The sequence below is a fragment of the Panthera tigris genome, chromosome B3 (genome assembly GCF_018350195.1).
Source record: "Panthera tigris isolate Pti1 chromosome B3, P.tigris_Pti1_mat1.1, whole genome shotgun sequence".
NCBI classification, from domain to species: domain Eukaryota; kingdom Metazoa; phylum Chordata; class Mammalia; order Carnivora; family Felidae; genus Panthera; species Panthera tigris.
In genome coordinates, this window is record NC_056665.1 from 67,474,405 (window position 1) to 67,497,388 (window position 22,984).

General features: G+C 35.1%; 1 protein-coding gene across 1 annotated transcript in view; it reads left to right on the forward strand.

Moving 5' to 3' along the window:
* The window catches only part of AQR (aquarius intron-binding spliceosomal factor), a 91,510-nt gene that overhangs the window by 18,721 nt on the left and 49,805 nt on the right, over nt 1-22,984 (forward strand). The window contains exons 6-15 of the mRNA XM_007097623.3: nt 1,365-1,505; nt 3,197-3,265; nt 4,358-4,458; nt 8,082-8,158; nt 9,730-9,794; nt 11,449-11,565; nt 12,885-12,998; nt 14,722-14,825; nt 19,884-19,986; nt 22,489-22,609. Of these exons, the coding sequence (XP_007097685.1) occupies nt 1,365-1,505; nt 3,197-3,265; nt 4,358-4,458; nt 8,082-8,158; nt 9,730-9,794; nt 11,449-11,565; nt 12,885-12,998; nt 14,722-14,825; nt 19,884-19,986; nt 22,489-22,609 (1,012 nt within the window). The remainder of the gene's footprint in view (nt 1-1,364; nt 1,506-3,196; nt 3,266-4,357; nt 4,459-8,081; nt 8,159-9,729; nt 9,795-11,448; nt 11,566-12,884; nt 12,999-14,721; nt 14,826-19,883; nt 19,987-22,488; nt 22,610-22,984) is intronic.

The following is a 22,984-nucleotide window of genomic DNA, read 5'->3' on the forward strand; positions in this document are numbered from 1 at the left end:
TTCAAGCTACTATAGGAAGGGAGAAGGAAGATTTTTTTTTTGAGCTAAACAATGACCTGATCAGTTTGCATGTTAAAATGACCATTTTGGTGATTAGGGCTTGAAAAAGAGAAATACAGATTAAGAAAAGAGGTTACACACAGATTTTCTAGAAAGTAGAATTGGCTGCATTTCATAGCTGAATAATTAGTATTAGGGAAGGGTGTTATTTTCAATAATTTTCCAGGGTTGGGCAACTGAGTATAATAGATGATTCTGCCATTTACCAAGACAGGTAATCATAGAGGGTTGAGAAATACTCTGAAGGGTACAAAATTGTTGAATTGAGTTTTGTACTTCCTGAATTTAGATTGCCTTTCAGTTATCTAGATGAAATTGTCTAGTAGGCAGAGGAATCTTGGGATCTAGGGTTAATGAGAGTAATCTGGACTGAAGATATATATTTGGAATCATTAGTGTGTGGTCTTTGAAGTCATGGGAGGGAGAAAAGAAGAATGGGATTAGAACCCTAGAATAGTGCTGTGTATGCAGCAAGAGAAGAGGAAACCTCAGCACATTGTAGAGGGCTAGGGTAGGGGGCTGGTAAGATTCCATTGTCTTTGATAGCGATAAAGATTCAGGGGAGTGCTGGGGTGGAAGCTTGTAGAGAAGTACATGAAAACAACTAGTGTATACCACACATTTGGAGCACTTCTCTATGAAAGAAGAGGGATGTGGAAGTAACTAGATGGGGGGCATAGTTCAGTGAGAAACTTGAATGTATTTACCTAATTTACTTTTTTAAAATATTACTTTCATGTTGAAAGTAAAGAGCTAATACAAAGCAGGAGAGGCTGTCGTTGAGAGTCATCAGTGGGAAACTAACTTTTGCTAAAGATGTTGTTTTTCTTGCTTTAAGTCATAAGAATTAAAACATTTCAGATTCTTAGAAAACAAAGACTAAGCTAAATATGAACATAATCCATAAAAGAAAAAAAATAAAGGAATTAAAGCCATTATTTTAGGGGCACCAGGCTGACTCAGGCAGTAGAGCATGTGACTCTTAATCTTGGAGTCCTGAGTTCGAGCTCCCCGTTTGGTGTGGAGATTCCTTTAAAAAAAAAAATGAAAAAATAAAAATATTTTTAAAAAACAAGAAAAAAAACCCCATTATTTTATTAGGTGAAATTTTCTGCAACTCTTTCATGATCTTGCCAGAAACCTGTATTTGACTTGCTACTATTAATTATAAATAAGCAAATAGTCTTTTTTGCAATTATTTGCTTTTGTTAAAGACTTCTAAAGAATGACCAATTTTTTTTAAGGGAGAAAAGAGAGGGCTTGCAAGCCATTTCAAATTAAATTTTTATTCTTTCTCTTTTCAGACTTTTAAGAAGAAGCCAGATCACTTCCCATTTTTTTTTAAGTGTATCTTGAAAGCAGCATTAGCTGAAACTGATGGTGAATTTTCACTCCATGAACAGACGGTCTTACTGCTTTTTCTTGATCATTGCTTCAATAGTTTGGTAATTTTACTTTATCTTTGGAGGAAACTCAGATTTTCTTGGTGGTGGTTTTATTTTTTATTTTAGTTTTTTTTTTAAGTTGAACATAAATGAGATATTACCTCTGTAGCCAACTCTTCATCCAATGGTAGTGGGGAATATGGATAATGCCAAAAGCTTAATTTTAGCCACTTCTCAATAAAAACATTTCAGAAGATCCATTCACTTTTTAAAATAGATTTGTACTGGATCTCTCCTTTTTTCTTAAGAAAAATGGTAATAGGAGCGGAAATTCTCCAAAGATAGAGCAGCAAAGAATCTGGTTTTTATGAACTTTGCATAATGAGATCTGTGCCGTAAGTTGCACACAAAAACTACCTTTATTACTTTTTCGTCCTGCTTCATGGCTGGCAGGCAAGAAGGAGAGTTCTAATTTGAGTTCACTCAATTAGGTGCAGTTTTCATCCTTCTAAAGAATTAAATATTTACAGTAATTAATATTTCATTTGCACTGCTCTGCTGTGGTTATCTGAAGGTCTATACCTATTTATTTAAAAATAAGTACTGCTGAGCTGAGAGTGCATTAGACCCATGCAGGAGAATGCATAGGGTTCTTTCTTATCCTGAAGACTGAATGTTGATAGATGGGTAGTTATTGCTTGTTCTAGGTCCTGCCTCAAATGAATCTTGTAAAGGCATTAAAAAAAAGATTTATGCCCCCAGTGGATGCCACTATTACCTCTAACATTGATTAAACTAAACAACGTCAATGTAAATATAGACATGATTATCAGAAATTAAGCAAAAACAAGACGAAATTAGTATTAGTAGTTTGGTACTTGGTTTAGTTAACTGAAAAACTTGTTTAGTATTGAAATACTTTATTTTTTTCAACATGCCATCAGTACTTATTATTTGTGGTAGTTAGGTCTATGAGGCAGCTGCCGACACTGAATTAGCTAAAATTGAACCATTGCTCCTAGGGAGAATAAAGGGTTGGGTGCCTACAAGCCAATGTCACAACATTTCATCATTCTATCAGTACATAATCTTGTTTTATGTGTTTCTGTTTAAAGACACCTTATGTAATTTATATTGTTGCTTTATTGACATGGAACTCATGGCCAGAAACACTATAACTTAAGTATGAATGAGCCTTCTGTAATACACTTATTTTCTGTATAAGACACATCACAGCCTTCTTGCACACAGGAACACTAACCAGCACTTCAACCATGTGCTTTACAATAGCAAAATCACCAACAAAAACCATAAAAATGTGAGAAAGGTAGCACTGAACAGACACACAGAAAAGGATGCTTCCTTATAGTATGAGAGCTGAAACAAGAAGACGGATCATTACCTTGTTCATCCCCAGCTGAATACCTCAAGCCTGTAACCACTGCATGTTGGGCAACTTAGCATTTTTCACTGATCTGTGCCGCCCTTGGACAGCACTAGGCGTATTGAATTTGGGGTTACAAATACATATTTGTGAATAGATGAACTCGCAAATACAGAATCTGTAAATGGTGAAGATTGTATCTTTTTTGAAAAGTATTAAGCTTCTTAATATTAAAATATCATTAATTTGAAAGTATTGGTGACATGTTTTCACCCTGGGACTTTAACAAGACAGTATTTCCTTATGTAAAGATTTAAGTTAAAATACTGATGTGTGTATAAATTTGTTTTCTTTGTGCCTTAAACAGGAAGTAGACTTGATACGGAGTCAAGTACAGCAGCTTATCTCCCTCCCAATGTGGATGGGCTTACAGCCGGTAAGTATCTTCAGAAACTTAGGCGTATGTGTGTTACAAGTGGAAAATGTGGTTTTAGACTTTGTAGCTTTAACATAGGTATAAAATGGTGGCCAAAAACCCCTTTTCCTGTTTAGAAAATGTATTTATTATGCATTAATTTGTCATGGATGCAGTTTTTTTCAGTTTTAAAGTTTTTATGTATCTGCAAGCTAGTAGATTTCACCTCATGTCAGTATTATAAGGTAAAATAAGATAATATCTATGGAGTTCATAAAGAAGGGGGATAAATTTAGCAAACTATGGTGATTATTTCTGCGTGTGCCTTTGGATGAGACTAAATATAGACTAGAATATTTTATTTTCTTAGATTAGAATGTACATATAGCTATAGGAGAAGGTCTGGATTATGTTTAATGACTTCCTTTTTTTCATCAAATACTTATTGGATAATATGTGCCTTTATCAAAACCCAATTAACTGATCTTGGGGAGTAAAGTTATAACTGTCAAATTTTAGTATAGTACTTTATTCAAAATACCATTTCCTGCATATGGGTTTTTGCATAGAGCCAAATATGCAAGTTCATTCATAGGTACCGGCTGATGGTAATGAAAACAGGCATATATAAATAATTAGTGCTAAGCTAATTATTTAATGCTAAGTTAACTGATAAGTGCCATTAGAAAGAATGTAGTCATATGGACATTTCCTTGTCTGCTTGTGACAGCTGTTTCTATGTTCATTGTTTTAGACTCATTTTTCAAACATCAGTGATTTTACTAATAAGTGTTAATGCTCATATTTTTCAAATTTAAATCCTTCATTTTAGAAATAAGAAATTTAATTGATTATTGAGCTTATGACCTTCATAAGAAAAGGCAGTTTCTTTTTTTTTTTACATTATTAGTAACAATTGTTAGAATTAAATAGTTTTTTTAAAATTAGAGTTGTTAGTTTCTTAGTTTTCAGGTTTTGTCATGTTGCTTTCAGGTTTTATCCCATTGCTTTATATTGTATGCACACATTAGAAAACTAGCTGATAGTTGATCTAATATTTACCTTTGTAAACTTTGAGGTTACTGGTGATTTAATATCACATCATTCTTTCAGGCACGATTGGAATTAGAATTAAAAAAGACCCCTAAGCTAAGAAAATTTTGGAACTTGATTAAAAAGAATGATGAAAAGATGGATCCAGAAGCAAGAGAACAGTATGTTGCCAAAATTTTGTTCCACATTGGTTTATTATTTTGGTTGTAAGTCCTAGATGATGTTGATTGGTTTGTTGTTTCCTTTATATAGGCTGAACTAAATAAATAAGAAGTGCTTTTACTGTTGTAGGAATATTTTTCATAAAGGTCTAAAGGGGAAACAACAACATTACCATGTTTTTCTTTCTCTTCTCTCTGCTCCAGTGATAAGTATATCATTGATCCTCTCCCTGCCTCTTGACCGTAGTTTGTCTGTCATGGATGTTTTTCAATTTTCTGCACAATCTTCAAGCTATCAATCAACTTTTCTTTCTTTTTCTCACTCCCTTACTCTTAATAGTGACTTTTATACACTCCAGCCATCATTCATTTGTTCATTCATTTATTCATTCATTCAACAAATAGTGAATGTTTATCATTTTGCCAGGTGCTCTTCTAGGTATAGGGGACATAATAGAGAATGAAATGGAAGTAGTTCCTATTCTGTGGAGCTTACATTCTAGTTGCGGGCAGATAGCACCAAAAAAAAGATCAATTATATAGTGTATTAGATGGTGATACATGTTAGGGAGAAAGATAAGTATAAGGATTAAAGAAGCAGGTGAGGATTATGGTTTCTTTTAATGGTAGTATTTATTATGAGTTGGGGAAGTCTGATAGCAAGTATTTATTTCACCACACAAAGTGCTATTAGTAGGAAACGGGAAGGATCCACATACTCTTAAAGAGGCTTTTCTCTCTCTCTCTCTCTGTGAGGCTAACTCGGTGACTAGTGCAGCAATACCCCTTGCACTGTCTCCATCTTTAAAATCTTTTTTTTTTTTTTTTTAATGTTTATTTCTGAGAGAGAGAGACAGAGCATGAGTGAGGGAGGAGCAGAGGGAGAGGGAGACACAGAATCCAAAGCAGGCTCCAGGCTCTGAGCTGTCAGCACAGAGTCCGACGTGGGGCTCGAACCCACGAGCTGTGAGATCATGACCTGAGCCAAAGTTGGGCACTTAACCAACTGAGCCACCCAGGCACCCCGTGTCTCCATCTTTTATTGCTCTTTTCCATTCACTCCTTTTTTTCTGCATATGTATATATGCTGAAGACTCCCTTCCCTTGGACCTATGATGACTTTCTGGTTCTTTCTTATTGTTTGATCCACTCTGGAGAGTACTCTATACATGTGTAGCTGGTAATTAAATTCATGAGTATGGATGAGATTATTTAGTGAGATACATAAACCATGAAAAGAGGGTTGAGGACAAAAAGAAATGGAACCTGGAGTTGTGCTGGTGGTTACTGAAAATAGGAAGAACTAAGAAAAGCTACATGTCAGAAAAATGAGTTTGGGTGGGTGGGAGTGAGAGCCACGAGGAGAAAATATTAGGGACAGGGTAGGAAAATTCCTTCTTTAATTTCCAACTCTAGTCTCATTATTCATGGTGTCTTCCCACCCAGCAGCCTCTTGATTAGATTAATCACATGGCATCTGCATTACTTGACTATTTTTTCTTAAACCTACTCTTCCTGTTACCTCAACATGATTTAATCATAAATCTCTCTGGCCCTGTCTTTGAATAATTCTTTGCTGTATACAGTTGACCCTTGAACAGGGCAGGGATTAGGGGCACTGGCCACCCTCTCATATAGTCACAAGTCCTCATGTAACTCGTGACTTCCCAAAAACCTAACTGTTAATAGTCCTCTGTTGACTAGAAACCTTACTGATAACAGTTGGTGAACACGTATTTTGTATATTTTGTATATCATATACTGTACTCTTATAGTAAATTAAGCTTAGAGAATAGAAAATATTACTAAGAAAATCATAAGGAAGAGAAGATATATTTCCAGTACTGTGCTGTATTTATTGAAAAAATCTGCATGTGAGTGGACCTATACATTTCAAACCTGTGTTGTTCAAGGGTTAGCTGTACTTCTGTTTGTCATGAACTCCAGTTTCACTTAAGTAACATTCATTGTTTTCCCTCCTAAACTTAATTTTCTGGCCAGTTTCTCTTAATTCTTTCAGAAATTGGGCTTGGAATATTCCAGTCCTTTGGCCAGCAATTTATATCCAGTCAGCCAATCCTGTTGATCTTTTGTCCTTCCTCTCTTTTGCCTGTTCACACTGCTGTCATCTTAATTCAAGCCTCCAGAGCCTCTTGACTAAAGCATTACAATGAATTCCTATTTGATGTTTCTTCCAGCTTTCCCACAACAATGAGTCTAACTAGCCATCTTCATAGAAAATTTTGTGGTTTTCCCATATTCACAAGCTTTGCCTATTCACAAGCTTTGCCTATTCACAAGCTTACAGTGGTTTCCTTCTTAGAGGAGAAGCTCTAAACTCCTTGCAGTGGCATTCAGAAACCTCCAGCTGTTTTGTTTGTGACTCCCCCAAATCCTTGGGTATTGATTGTTTCTTCAACATTCCTTCCCTAAGTACCCTTTCCCCTCCACTCCACTTTATTGAAGGCTAATCTTCCAAACACTTCTGGACCAACTACTTCAAGCCACTGTGCTTTCTTCTGAACTTCAAACCACGCTGTGTGTTTTTTATTGAAACTCCAGCTGTTGGTATAATAGTTAAAATATGTGTAGTTGTTGAGGGGCATCAGGTGACTCAGTTGGTTAAGGTCATCTGAATTCAGGTCATGATCTCGCAGTTGGTGGGTTTGAGCCCCATGTTGGGCCCTGTGCTGACAGCTTAGAGCCTGGGGACTGCTTCAGGTTCTGTGTCTCCCTCTGTCTCTGCCTCTCCCTCACTTGTGCTCCATTTCTGTCTGTCTCTCTCTCTCAAAAATAAAAATTAAAACATTTTTTAAAAAAATACATGTGTAGTTGTTGAAAGAATAGGTTCTTCAGTTGGAACCTATTGGAACCGTAGTACCTGTTTAATGGGACTGTTGTCAGCATTTAATGAGATTATTCGAGTGAAGCACTTAACACAGCTCAGATCCTGACACAGTAAGTGCTCATTTAATGTCAGCCAGTTTTAGTAATTACATGTTGCTTTGTGTTACTGCTTATCGTCATGTTATATGACTTGTTTCCGGTCATGTAGTCATTCCCCTCCTTTGTATTTCCCCCAGGACTGGCATAATCATTTACAGCTGTCCAATACCTGGTGAATGTTTGTTGATTGACTGGTACACAGTGCATCTTAAATTAGTATGAGTAGAAAGTTGTTCTTTAAACCAGCATTTAAGTTTTAGACATTGTAATACTCTATTATATATAATACTTAAAATATACTAAAGTATAAAATTGCTTGTTTTAACTGTATACTTAAACGTTAAATTTTGAATGTTAAGGGCAGACTGTAAATGAAATTTTGAAAATTTCAAGTTCTGACCTTTAAATCTCAAGTGAAAACCTTCACAGTAACATGGTAAGAGAAAGTGGTGTTTTCTTTGCTGGCTCATTTAGGCCGGTAATGAGGCTCTTCTTTTCTTTACATAGTCTTGTGTATACATACAAAGAAGCAGGTGTGTGTTCAAATTATGATCCTAATTTCAGAGAGAAGTGGAACATTTGAATAGTGTAAGAAAAGCTTGTTCAGCATTTAAATTTTACTTTTGAAATAATTATTTTTCAAAAACAATTTGGTCAACATTGTTCTCTGATTTTAGAGCCTACCAAGAAAGAAGATTCCTTTCACAACTCATCCAGAAGTTTATCTCTGTGTTGAAATCAGTGCCACCTTCTGGTAACTATCTTCTTCCTCTCAGCTTATTTGTGAAGTTGTGGTTTAGATGCTCCTATAGTATTGACTAGCCTCTAATCTAAAAACTGCTCCTAGAACAGTTTTAAATCATAAAGATAATGTACCTGCCCTCCCCTTTTCATATATATGACCAGTCTGAGTATTATGACTGCGTTAAAAATTCACATATTTTGGGGTGCCTGGGTAAGCTCTGTTGGTTGAGTGTCTGACGCTTGATTTTGGTTTGGGTCATCCATGGGATTGAGCTCTGCATTAGGCTCTGTGCTGAATGTGAAGCCTGCTTAAGATTCTCTCTTTCTCTCCCTCCGCCTCTCCCTCTCTCTTCTCTTTTTATATGGTTATTGAAATATTCATTTACTTAGCAAATCTTTTTTGAGTTTGCTTGCAAGACCTAGATCCTGAACAAGGTGCTAGGGTACAGTGTTGAACAAGTCAGTCACAGATCCACATGGCATTTATCCTGTGGTACTGAATAGTGTTTTTAGACAGCATCAAATATTGATTGGACAGGAGACAGTGATTTTTGAGATAACAAGCTATCAGGCAAAATGGGAAAGATATTCCCTCCAATGTGGCCCCTATTTATTGATGAAACAAATACAAATATATACTATGTAGACTATGTACATGGCATAAAAATATGCCATGATTATACTGTATTTGTGTGTGTGTGTGTGTGTGTGTGTGTGTGAGAGAGAGAGACAGAGAGACAGAGGGAGGGAGATACGCTTGTATATCCAGAGGGGCTAATTACATTATGTTGGGTTTGCAAGCTCTACATAGAATACTTTTTACTTAATAAAGGTGTATATATACTATGTAAGGTGTATCATTTGTTAATATTTTATTTCCTAAATGGGATATAATCTAAGAACAGTTCTGTAGATATACCATATTTATATTTTTGCATCAGAGATTGTTGCTTTGTTTACACTACAGTAGAACAGAATTACTTATAAATGCCAACCTTCCAAGTAATATTTTACAACTGAAAATCATACCTATAATTTAGTGAGGAATAGATACTAATGCTATACATCAGCTATACCTGATTTTAGGCATAATGTTACTCCCAGCCTAAGTGTATAGAAAAACTTGTCATATGCTGATAATCTAAGTCACTTACTTAATATTAGTATTTTTATTATTTTATTTTTTTTTAATTTACATCTAAATTAGCATATAGTGAAACAGTGATTTCAGGAGTAGATTCCTTAATGCCCCTTACCCATTTAGCCCATCCCCCCTCCCACAATCCCTCCAGCAACCCTCAGTTTGTTCTCCACATCTATGAGTTGTTAATGTTAGCCATTCTGACAGGTGTGAGGTGGTATCTCAGTGTGGTTTTGATTTGTATTTCCCTGATGATGAGTGATGTTGAGCATTTTTTCGTGTGTCAGTTGGCCATCTGGATGTCTTCTTTGGAGAAGTGTCTGTTCATGTCTTTTGCCCATTTATTCACTGGATTATTTGTTTTTTGGGTGTTGAGTTTGATAAGTTCTTTATAGATTCTAAGTAAGGAAATTTTAACATGTTCTGTCTGTTATGTCCAGAACCTGTCACTATGGACAAAGTTCATTACTGTGAAAGATTCATTGAACTTATGATTGATCTGGAGGTAAGAAATTTGCAGTGACTTTCCTGTTACATCATCATTACAGTGGATAAGGTTAAGCATATGATTGTGAAATATGTGAAATATTTCTTCATTACCTCAGACAGGCCTTAGATTTTACCTGTTTCTATGTGTAACAGAGAAACAAAAGTAAAATGCAGTTGGCTCTTTAAGTTTTCAAATAATTGTCAGATGGCTGCTATTTGTAGAAAAAAACATGTAGTATAGTTATTAAATATGGGTCCAGCAGTGGCAATTTATTTTCTATCATATTTTAATACCCCATCATGGAGTTTTTAATAGTGGCTGAAATTGTGGATTTATGGGCATCTCTTTAATCTCACTTTTCTAAATGTGCCTAATATTGTTGGTGAAGAAAGATATAGCTGCTATTGTCAATTTTTTAAATTAAGATCCTTGAAGAAGATTTCATAATACTAGGTGCAAGATTTTGACAGAGAGTTCAGATGCAGAGTTGGTATAATTCAGACTGAGTTCATTTCCTTTCCCTCTTTAATGCAGGAAATTGAAAGAAAATCCTTTGTGTTCATTTCTTATCTGGAGAGAGAAGGTAGTTTCTTGACATACGTATTAGAGTATTGGACTTGCAGCCATGCATGAGATCTTCATTCAGATTCTCATTCTGCCAGTAACTAATTTATAGCCTCTGAGGATCTCAATAACCTCATCTATAAAATGAGGATATTTGATTAGATTAGTGGTTTTCAAACTGATGATCACAGTGTCTCAGCATTGTCTTGCTGACTGTCAGAGGACGATGTGGTAAGAGGAAATGGAGGACGAAGTCTCCATATAGGGGTCCCCAGTCCCTTTTCTCTCAGAGTAGCACCATTTTTTTTTTTTTTCAATATATGAAATTTATCGTCAGATTGGTTTCCATACAACACCCAGTGCTCATCCCAAAAGGTGCCCTCCTCAATACCCATCGCCCACCCTCCCCTCCCTCCCACCCCCCATCAACCTTCAGTTTGTTCTCAGTTTTTAACAGTCTCTTATGCTTTGGCTCTCTCCCACTCTAACCTCTTTTTTTTTTTTTTTTCCCCCCCTTCCCCTCCCCCATGGGTTTCTGTTAAGTTTCTCAGGATCCACATAAGAGTGAAACCATATGGTATCTGTCTTTCTCTGTATGGCTTATTTCACTTAGCATCACACTCTCTAGTTCCATCCACGTTGCTACAAAAGGCCATATTTCATTCTTTCTCATTGCCACGTAGTATTCCATTGTGTATATAAACCACAATTTCTTTATCCATTCATCAGTTGATGGACATTTAGGCTCTTTCCATAATTTGGCTATTGTTGAGAGTGCTGCTATAAACATTGGGGTACAAGTGCCCCTAGTAGCACCATTTTTAAATCTATACCCAAAATATATTGAGATTTCATAGAAGATTTTGTTTGAAAACTACTGGCTTTCCTATCTGTGAAATTTCTTCTAATGTCGTATTTTATTTATAAACATTGCCACTGAGCCTATTTACACATGGACCAGACCCTTTGCTTTGTGCACAGTGTCTTTTGGGAGACTAGAGGGTACTTTGTACATGATTGACACTTCTGAGTGAAGGATCAGTAGAGTTTACCTCTAGCTGCAGAGAACATGCAGATTTATTGCCATGGTATTTATTTTTTTTAGGCCCTCCTCCCCACAAGGCGCTGGTTTAATACCATTCTGGATGACTCCCACCTTTTGGTTCACTGTTACCTTTCCAATCTTGTTCATAGAGAAGAGGATGGGCATCTTTTTTCCCAGGTGAGCATTGATATATCTGAACATATTTTCATTTCTAAATTGATTCTTTTTCTGCCATGCAACCAAGAGTGCCAGTGGTGATATAAAGGAAATTTTACTAAATATTGAATTAAGTAATGTAAATTCCCAATTAGTCATTTTAAAGTAAAATCAAATCTTAGTATAGAAAACAAATGAATGAAGAGCTTTGATTAATCATATGTGATTTTATTATTGGACTAAATTAGGATTTTGGCAGTGCAGTCCCACATACTCATATATTTTATGTTAGTAACCACTGTGGAATACAGTAGATGATGAGCATTAATTTCAAGAGAACTATGCCCTCCTCATGGCTGTCTTTCCATAAGATGGTGGTGACCAAAACCGTTGAGAGCATGGCAGTGCACTTCATTTGCTACCTTGAGTAGAAAGAAGTAATAGTGTTTCACATTTCCTGTTTCGCATCACCTCTTCAGGAAAGTCTTCTACCAAACTCCTAATACTTGCCTTTCAATGAGATCATAGTTGGAGATATAATTTTTGTGTGCTTATATATTCTTTTAAGAATTCTTTTATCTTGTATCTATATTTTTTCTCATTCTCTTACTAAATTTCTATCCAGTGATTTGCCACATACATTAAAACATACTAAAATTCTAGTATCTGTTCTGCCATAGGTTAGAATCAATAATGATGAAGATTTGGGGTAAATGTAGCCAGTAGACTGTGTCTCTGGGGAAAACAGGCCTTCATTATAGCAGCAGGAACTAAGCCAAAGAAAGGGCTTAATGGCTGTGGAGACTGATGAGAGGAATAAATATCTTAGCTTTCCTCACCTTGCTGCATTTCCCTAATAGTAGCAGCACACAGAGAAGAATATCTCCAATTATGAATTCCAAAACCCTCATTCAGAAAATTCTGTATTAAGTGGCCTACCTAAGTAAAGGACCTCAGGAGTTCCCTCTAGTGGTGTAGTTCCATAAATTGGCAGTGGTGTACTTTGTTTTTTTCCATTTAAGTGTTTGGCTTCCTTTGATTAAATCCTTAATGTCCGTTCAGTACTGGGATTTCAATTTAAGTTCCTCTCTGTAGAAGTAGACCGTGTATATGAAATAGACTCTTAACAATTTATTCACAAGAAACATACTTTTTCCTCACACAAATAAAACATGTTTGGATATGTTCTGAAGTGTTTGTTGCAGTGTTTACATTCCAGAGTTTTCCAGCACCTCGGAGAAGGTATACAGACTTATTTAATCTTTATAATAAGTAGTTTTTGTTTGTGGTTTCTTGTTCTTATGTTCACACAGTTTATTAATGTAAATGTATCCTTTCAGCTTTTGGACATGCTTAAGTTCTATACTGGTTTTGAGATTAACGACCAGACTGGGAACGCTCTGACAGAGAATGAGATGACCACAATTCACTATGACAGAATCACTTCTCTCCAGGTGACTGAAATGCAGTATAGCCTGTGCTTCTGCTCCCATCAAGTTGGTTCATAAATAATGTAGTTTCATGTAGTACAGGTATAAAAAACTACTAATTTAATAGTGTTTCATCTTGAACTTTTAAAATATTACTTTTAAAATTTTTAAATACTCAAAATAATGCTAATTTTTAAATTTTTTAAAAATATTACTTTTAAATATTTTATTTAAATATTTTATTTATTTTTTAAGTAAGTTTTTAAAATATTACTTTTAAAATATTACTTTAAAAAATTTTTTTAAATATAACTTTTAAAATATTACTATTTCTAATGAATTCATGGGGAAAAAAAATGGCTTTCTTCATAGTCTTCAATCTTGAGAATCAAGATACTGATATTTGACACTCAGAAATGTTTGATTAATTACTGGGCCAATTTGGTGCATATACTTACCAGTTTTATTTATGAAAGAGTATTCCCAATGTACCGACAAAGTATGTGTGAGCGTTTTATAAATTTTAAAGATAAACACACGTAATGGGACTGAAATTGGCCAGTACAGCTCAGCTGTGTCAACAGAGTACCTTTGTTTTCTGTTCTTGATTTCCTCTTGCTCTTGCCCTTTCTGGTGGTAGAAAGAAGCTTTTATTTGTCACTTTGGAGAAATTCAGTCCTTTCTGTTTCAGTCTTTTTGGGGAAAGAGTCAAACTTAAGTTCAAAATGTCTTTCATAATCAATTCCACTATCTCTCAGGGACTCTCTGCTCTCCCTCTTCTTTCCCCAAATGGCATCTGGGTATATGGAAGCATTGAGATAGCCTCATTGTTTTGGAAGAAGAGTGACCTGCACAGCTTAACATGTCTTTTCTTGCTTTGCTCAGAGCATTGGTGTTTTTGTCCTTCTGCTTCTGCCCTTGAAGTAACCACAGCTGGCGCGGCTTGTGGTCTGCTCTTTTGGCACAGGCATGGCATGATGATTCCCGAGGAGCTTGGCTATCTCCTTGCTGATGAGGCCGCACTCTTGCTCTTGGTGATGCTGGAGTCCTCCAGAGAGCTGACTCCCATTCGTTTCCAAGCTTCAACAGTTCACTCTCAGGCTTGGGTTGCAGGGTCATTTCACCATTGCCTGTAGTAACCCTATGGCATGCTCACCAGTAACCTTGGCAGGTTTTTATGTCATCCCACTGTGGGGCACATGAAAACTTCCGGATTTCTCTGTGCCACATGGGCATTAAGACTAGGGATGTTATCACATACACTCTTACCCGGTCACTGTAGTGCTACTATTTCTGTTTTCTTGTGGCTTACCCCATGTCGGCTGGGGGTGTTAACCCTGTGAAGTCCTTTCTTTCCAGAGTTCCTAAGTAAAACAAAGCACAAACACACTGTACTTTTGGCTTCTCCCTCAAGCTATCTCTTCAGGTATTTTATTTCTCTCCCTTCCTGTCAGTGAAGGTAGCTTTATTGGCTGTTTCATGTATGTTCAAAATACAACTTAGAAATAAAAAATTGAACATTGACTCTTTGTTTTTGCGTTCCTGCTAGAATAATTCTGGTTTTCCCCCATTGTATTGAATGCTTCTGGCTAAATAAGGCAGAGGTCACATATGAGAAGCATATAAGAAACAGAAGTGCATTAATATATTTTTTGATATTTTTATTATATAGTATATAAATTGTAGTTTATTGTTAATATGCAGACATTAGTTCTTGAGTTTTCTTTTTGTTTTTCCCGTTTTCTAGAGAGCTGCCTTTGCACATTTCCCTGAACTCTATGATTTTGCACTCTCAAATGTGGCAGAAGTAGATACTCGGGAATCTTTGGTCAAGTTTTTTGGACCACTTAGGTAAGTCAACATGGAAAGAAAACTGAATTTTAATTTTCTTTGTGTTTTTAATCATTTTGCACTATCTTAAATAATGTAACTTGTTGCACCGCTCGCTTTGTTGACAACTAAAACTAATGCTTCTCTCCAGCAGTTAGTATCGTTAAGTCACTTCGCTATAATTATTGATCATCTATTTTGGGAGCAAAATTAATATTTATTAATTTAATGGTTTTTATTTTTGTTTTGGAGAGACAGAGCATGAGCGGGGGAGGGGCAGAGAGAGAGAGGGAAGCACAGATTCGGACATGGGGCTTGAACTCATGAGCCATGAAATCATGACCTGAGCCGAAGTTGGACACTTAACCAACTGAGCCACCCAGGCGTCCCAAAATTTATATTTTTCATAACTTAAACATTTTTCCTAGATCATAAAGTTTTCTTAAAGTAGAACATAAAACTGGTATCCCATCAGTCATATCAGTAAATGTTCATATGTGACATCAAAGGTATGAGTTAGAAACCTTTTTGTGTGTTTAAAATTTATGAAATTAGTAATATTCTTTGGCACTCAGCTAATACACATTTTTGAAAATGTAGTAATACGTTTGTACCACGTGGTAGGCACTCTGCTAAGTATGTAAATAATCCTCAAGACTTTCATTCGTGTGAGAAGTAGGTACCATTTTAGGTATAAGGTCACTGAGACACAGAATTGTTAGGTCATTTGTCTAGGTCAAATAGCAAGTAAGCAGCAGAGATAGGATTCAAACCTAACTTTTATTTTTTTATTTAAAAAAAAAATTTTTTTAACTTTTATTTATTATTGAGAGACAGAGACAGACCGTGAGCAGGGGAGGGGCAGAGAGAGAGGGAGACACAGAATCTGAAGCAGGCCCCAGGCTCCGAGCTTGTCAGCACAGAGCCCGACACGGGGCTCAAACCCACAAACCGAGCGATCATGACCTGAGCCGAAGTCAGATGCTTAACCAACTAGCCATCCAGGCGCCCCTCAAACCAGACTTTTAACTGTGCTCTGTTATCTCCCTGTTGTCCTTAACTCTTGGGAGAAATTATGTTTAGCTCATTATGGATCTCTAAAATGAAACAAACTTGGCTTTAACTTAGAAGTTGATTAACTTGGAAGATTATTGAATCTTCATAAGATTTAATAACTCTTTTTTTTTTAATGTTTATTTTTGAGAGAGAGATACAGAGCGTGAGTGGGAGAAGGGCAGACAGAGAGGCACAGAATCTGAAGGAGGCGCCAGGCTCTGAGCTGTCAGCTCAGAGCCCAATGCGGGACTCGAGCTCAAAAACTGTGAGATCATGACCTGAGCCAAAGTCGGACGCTTAACCAACCGAGCCACTCAGGCACCCAAATAATAACTCTTATAATGACACATAGAATTATTTCATTCTCTTAATGAACTGCAGAAAGTTCCTTTGAATAACTCTGCCATATTATTTTGTGATCACTCTCCAATTGACAAATCTTTAATTTCTAAATTTTTGGCCATTATTAATGACTCACTAATGAACAACATCCTTTTTATTTCTATGTAAAAATTTTTGGCACTGATTCACAGAAGCACAATGGCTGACTCAAAGGGGTTATGTATTTAAAATTTGTTATATATTGCTAAATTCCCTTCAAAAGTATGTACCAGTTATACCAACAGAATTTGAGGATTTATTTCTTTCCCTACCAGCTAGGTAAATTAGTCTTTAATTTTCGCCAGTCCAAAGATAAAAGAACCGTCATTGTTTTACTTTGCATTTTGTGATTATGTTGGGGAAATTGAGCATCTTTCTATTTTTCTTGGCCATTTGCATTTTGTCTGTAACTTTCTTGTTATCTTTTGCTATTTTGTATTTCATTGCTTGTCATATTGATTTCTTTAAGAACCTTTATTTTGCATACTAATATTTTGTCTAGTTTGTGTTGTAATTATTTTCTCTCCGTTTCTCACTTTAGATTTTGTGTTGGTATATTTTGTTATTACAGCATTTACAATTTTTAAATTATATGTCAAGTCTTCTTAACAACAATATCAAATGTTTTATGTTAGAAGGCCTTCCTCCCCATAAGATTATAAAGTAGTATGTTTTAAAACACCTTTATAGATTTTTTTTTTTACATTAAACGTAGCTGCATAATCCATATGGGGAATTTATTTTTGCCCGTATTACTTCTTTACAATCTTGTAAATTATAGATGATGTTAAAAACCTTTTTTTTAATGTGGATTATAGCCATTATATTTGCTATAATAGAAATTAAAACTAGAAAAATGTTAAATAATTTATTTAAAAAGCTAATTAAAAGCCTATTATGTTAGCATACATATTATTAATGAAAAATATATTCTCCCAAATTAAAAAAAATACAGTGAAAAGTGGCATTGTTTTACACTTTTGCAATCTCTTTAATGTCTGACTTAATCAAAGACAGTTGAATTTGCAGATGTGCTTCTGTATTTCATTTATTGTGAGATTGTTTGGTTGAAGTAAATGAAGAAAATCAGGCCTTATGCAAAAGGGAAATATATTTCAGTAGCTTTTTCAAATAATTGTGAATATTTTTCTTTGATACAATATAAAAACTTGACAAGTGGTAGTTTCTTAAACGTTAGTTTTAGTGTGGTATCTGAAACCATATTAAGGAACTCTGTGCAATTAAAGTGAATTAATTTTAGAAATGGCGATATTTGCCTTTCTTATGGATGAGAGGACTCAATTAAGGTATGAATTCTGCCCAAACTGATCCATAGATATAATTCAGTTCCAATCAAAATTCCAGCAGAATATTTTCTAGAAATTAACAGGCTTATTCAGAAATTAATATAGAAAGGCAGAGATGAGAACAGCCTAAACCATTTTGAAAAAGAACAGAGTTGGAGGATCCTCACTACCGAATTTCAAGATTGCTTGTAAAGCTACAGTAGTCAAGACCCTGTGGTATTGAATAAAAGACAGACAGACATAGACATCACCGGAACAAAATAGAATTCAGAAATAGACCGCACATATATGGTTAGTTGATTTTTGACTAAGATGCCAAAGCAATTCAATGGAGAAAGGATAATCTTTTCAACAATAGTGGAACAGTTGGACATCTCTATGCAAAGTATGAAATTTAACCCATACTTCACATTCTGTACACAGATTAACTCAAAGTGAGTCATAGACCTATTTATCAAAACGGGAACTAATAGGACATACAGGATATCTGTGTGATTATGGTTTGTACAAACATTTCCATAGACACCAAAGCACAGTCCGTAAAGAAAAAAAATGGATATGTTGGACTTTATAAAAATTTAAAACTATTACTATTTGAAAAGACATTGTTAAGAGAATGAAAATACAACCCCAAAGGGGAAGAAAATATTGGCCAAACACGTATCTGATGATGGGCTGTCTCAGAAATCAGTGATAAGAAAACAATTGAAAAATAGCTCAAGGAGTGCCTGGGTGGCTCAGTCTGTTGGGGTGTCCGACTCTTGCTTTCAGCTCAGGTCATGTTCCTGGGGTTGTGGGATCAAGCCCTGGTCAGGCTCCGTGCTGGCTGTGGAGTCTGCTTGGGATTCTCTTTCTCCCACTTGCACTCTCTTTCTCTCAAATATATATAAAAAAAAATTTAGCTCAAGATTTGAACAGATACTTCACCAAAGATAATGCATTTCAGTAACGCCACAGAAAGATGCTTAGTATCATTAGTCATTAGAGAAATGCATATTAAAATCATAATGAGATACCATTACATGTCTATTAGAATTGTTTAAAAAAAACATGCAGTGTATTGACTTATGACAAGGATGTGGAGCAGCTGGATTCTCATACATGGCTGATAAGAATTCAAAGTTCGCAAAAATTTGACAGTTTCCTGTAAAGTTAAACATGTACTTACTGTACAATCTAGTATTCTCACAGATATACCCAAGAGAAATGAAAATTTGTGTTTGCACAAAAATCTGTGTGGAAATGTATATAGTGGCTTTAGTTATAGTTATCTTTTAAAAACATATCCTTCAACTGGTGAGTGAATACACGTGCTGTGCTACATCCCATATGATGGAATACTACTCAGCAATAAAAAGGAACCAATTACAGACATGCAGTCTGGGTGCATTTTAGTTGCGTTATGCTAAATGAAAGCAACCAGTGTCAAAGGCTACATAATGTATGATTCCATTTATTTGACCTTCTAGAAAAAGCAAAGTCGTAGAGATCAAAAACAGATTAGTGGTTACCAGGGACTGGGATAGAGTATGTGAGGGAATTTGGGGAGCGTGATGAAACGTATTTAAGTAATGGAAAGCTGTTCAGCTCACGGTGGTGAATGCAAGTTTTCTAGAATTCCAGTTTTTCACTTGGCAGTTCAAATTTTATCTTTGGTAACAAATACTGTCAGTTGTTTTCCTTAAAGTTACTGGTTTGTTCAGATTTGAAATTTTTTTGCCATTTATTCAGGTCTGAATAACCATAGTTTGTCAGTTCTTTCAAGCAAAAATTGTGTGCAAAATGTGTGCATCCCATTCTGTCACACAGAATTTTTTAAAAGCATAGTCAAGAGTCCAAATTTAATTATATTAATAATTAATTTTAATTACTAATTTAATTTTAGTTAATATATTAATTTTGCTGCTTCATTAATTGCATTCTTAATGTTTTTTACTCTGCATGGGGTAGTGAGGAATGCTATGGCTACTTACAGTCCTGGTTGGTGCCACCACCTTACCCTATGTCGGCAGTTTACCCACCATTGCTTTACACTGTGTAGGTAAAGACAGTGGAAAAAAACAAATAATGTCCTAGTATTAATATAAAATAGTATTTTTCTTGCATACTTCCTAGAAGGGTCTCAAGGACCATAGAGGTGTGCAGACGATAATTTGAGAGCCTACATTAAGGGGATTAACTTTCATTGGTAATTTTTTTTAAATTTTCTGCTGTATCGTACGATTATATTTTCTAGATAAAATGTTTTAAGCCATGTGTAAAATTAGGTGTTTCAAAAATGAACTAGGGTTAAATTAATAGAATACTCTTGATCTGAATATTCCTTATTCTGCAGTTCAAATACACTCCACCAGGTGGCATCATACCTCTGCTTGTTACCAACTCTTCCTAAAAATGAAGACACAACTTTTGATAAAGAATTTCTTCTAGAATTGCTGGTAAATGTTAATGTTCTTTGAATTTTCCCTACCATTTTTGAATCATACCTAAAGACCTGGGTATGTCTTTTTTTCCAGGGCTAAAGGGTAAGTAGATCGTTGCTACCTATTTTACAATTACATCATCATTTGGTTTTGTCAGATTTCTTTTCTCATCTGTTAGATTTCTTTTCTCAAGACTTTACCTCTCACAACTGCTTTATGGCATGAATTCATTGCATACAGACATTTATGAGCAGCTTCTTTGTCAGGCTCTGGATTCAGGCAATGGGGAATGCATAGATAATTGACACCATTCCTGCCTTTTAGAGGTCACAGTTACATACACACAGGTAATACATATGTATTCATATCTGTCTATCTGTGTATTTTAAAAGTTATTTAAAGTACCTTGAATATTGACGTATACCTTTATCATTAGAAAACTCAGGAATGTTTAAAGAAAATAAGTTATCACTGACTTAGTGGTTTAAGAATTCTAAGGGATTTTTCAGTCATTTTGGAAAGTAGTGGACTTTATCTCTCAAACTAATACTTTTTTTGATAAGGTTTTTTTTTTTTTAAGGTTTTCTTTTTTTTTAAGTGCAGTTTTAAGGCTCACAGAAAAATTTGAGGGAAAGGAGTATACCTTACTTTTAGCTTTAGTAAAATCATTCATAAAATGTATGAGTAATTATGTCTACACTATGAATATTTAAGTTGTTTGCAATGTTCACTTACAAATAATGATGTGATCCTGGCACATGCCTCTTTGTGCCTATGTGGGGACATTTAGGAGAGGTACCTAGAAGTGAAATTATTTGATTAAAACATGTGCTTATTTAAAAGATAGGATGCAGCCAAATTATTCTCAAAAAGGTGCATTTCCCACCAACAGTGTGTTAGAGTATATCTCCTTAAGCTTGTACCAGCATCGGGTGTTATGAGTCATCCCAATTTTTGCTAGTAAAAAATGAGTAAAAAACAAACAAACAAACAAAACCTTGTTTTAATTTTTTGTTTTCTGTTTGCTATTGAAAATATCCTAAAGGACTTCCTTCCTCTACTATAGTTTGAGTAGTTTTTAGTATGTTTTTTATAACTTTACAAACATACACTATGTAAGAGTATATATACATCTTTTAACATAGAGCCATAATGGGCACACAGTTTTGTGACATATATTCCAAGCTAATACCTTTAATATAGGGTATAAAATACAATTCCTTCCTGTAGAGAAGAAGATATGCTACTTTGGGAATAGTTACCAGAAACCATTATAGCAGATGTTTTAAGCCTGGTGACAGGTGCTTCAGTGCCATTTGGAGAGAAATTCCTGGAGTTTTAAATTAATTCATGTGTGGAAAATACTTTTTTATTGATATGTTTACTTGTGTGAAATGTATGTCTCGGGTCACCATCTTTGCCTTCTTCGTTATTTCCGAGTGCCAAGTGCTTTCTAAAAATTCCTTGTCCTATTTTCTGACAATGTAAAATCGTTTCTCATAAGTCAGGTTTGGGGATTATTAATAAATCCTTACTATACAAAGAAATGAGGATTTCTTTAGGAATCTTTCTAATGGAAAACAAGTTTAAACATAAGGCTTGATTTTATGCCTTTTACAGTCTTAGAGCTAAGATTTTATTTTTGAAATTGAAATATTTATGCCAAAAAGAAAACGGTTTTAAAAATTTAAAAATTTATAGTGCTACAGCGTTATCTCTCATTTCCTCTTGTTCCTAAACGATTTCCTCAGGCTTTGGATTCTTCTAATATCTGAATAATGATGAAGAAGTTGAAATATGCATATTGGTTAGATAATATCACACTGTCTTCTTTCCTAAAATAATACTATCTCTAACTGAAGAGAACATGACACATTTTTCAAATATATCATTATTTTAACATATTAATTAGGGAACAAGCTTATTTCTGTGTTTGAAATAGAGGACTACTATAATATTAACAATGGAAATCTACATAGAGGCCATCAAGTCCACCTCTCCTTTTACAAGGAAGGCTGAGACCAGGTTATTAATAAACAAAATTTTCCATATTGTTTAGTTAGTATAAGAATAAAAACTTTAATCGAGGACTTAGGGCTCCCATTTTTTTCTTACATTGATGAATACTAAGTGCTGGCATGTGCAAGGCACCTTGATGCTATTTTACAGTATTCTATTTCATTTTCATAAGAAACCTGAGAGGTAGGTGGTATTTTATCTGTTTTACTGAAAGATTACTAAAATCAGGGAAGTTGAGGTATCTTGCCCAGTTTTTATGTAGCTCATACATAGAGGTTCTGGGAGTTGAACTCAGATCCATCTGATTACAAAGCTCACCGTAATGGGTGCCTCTTTCATCTTTGATTTATGGAGAAATTGAAAAAAGGAAAGAAAAACCTCTAAGTACTACCATAACTGAAAGAGATGAAACTTCTCATTTCAAACTTTATGGTGAATTTCTCCATAAATCATTTTAACAAAAGACGCTTCTGACTTTCTACATGAACCTGTTTCTAGGTATCTCGTCACGAACGTCGAATTTCTCAGATTCAGCAGTTGAACCAGATGCCTTTGTATCCAACTGAGAAAATCATTTGGGATGAAAATATTGTCCCAACTGAATACTATTCTGGGGAAGGTAAGCCAGAGAAGCACGGGATTCAGGTGTGCCAGGAAATTTAATTTAGAATTTATCATAGGTAACTGAAAGTACTTCTGTCTGTTACATACATTAGGATAATATTCTGGTACCTTCAAGTCATTTTAAAGCTGGAAACTATTCAGTATTTGAATGCTTAGCATTAAGGATTTTTATTAAATTTAACCATGTCCTAATGTGTGTATGTGCATGTCCTCAGATGTGCACGTGTGTACATATTTTATGTCATGTACATATGTCATCCTTTATAACATGACCATAAGCAATAAAAATACTGTAAGGAACCTAATAGTATAGGAAGTGTAGCTTTCATTATGTCACTGTAATAGGTTTTGTTTGGTAGTGTTTTATTTC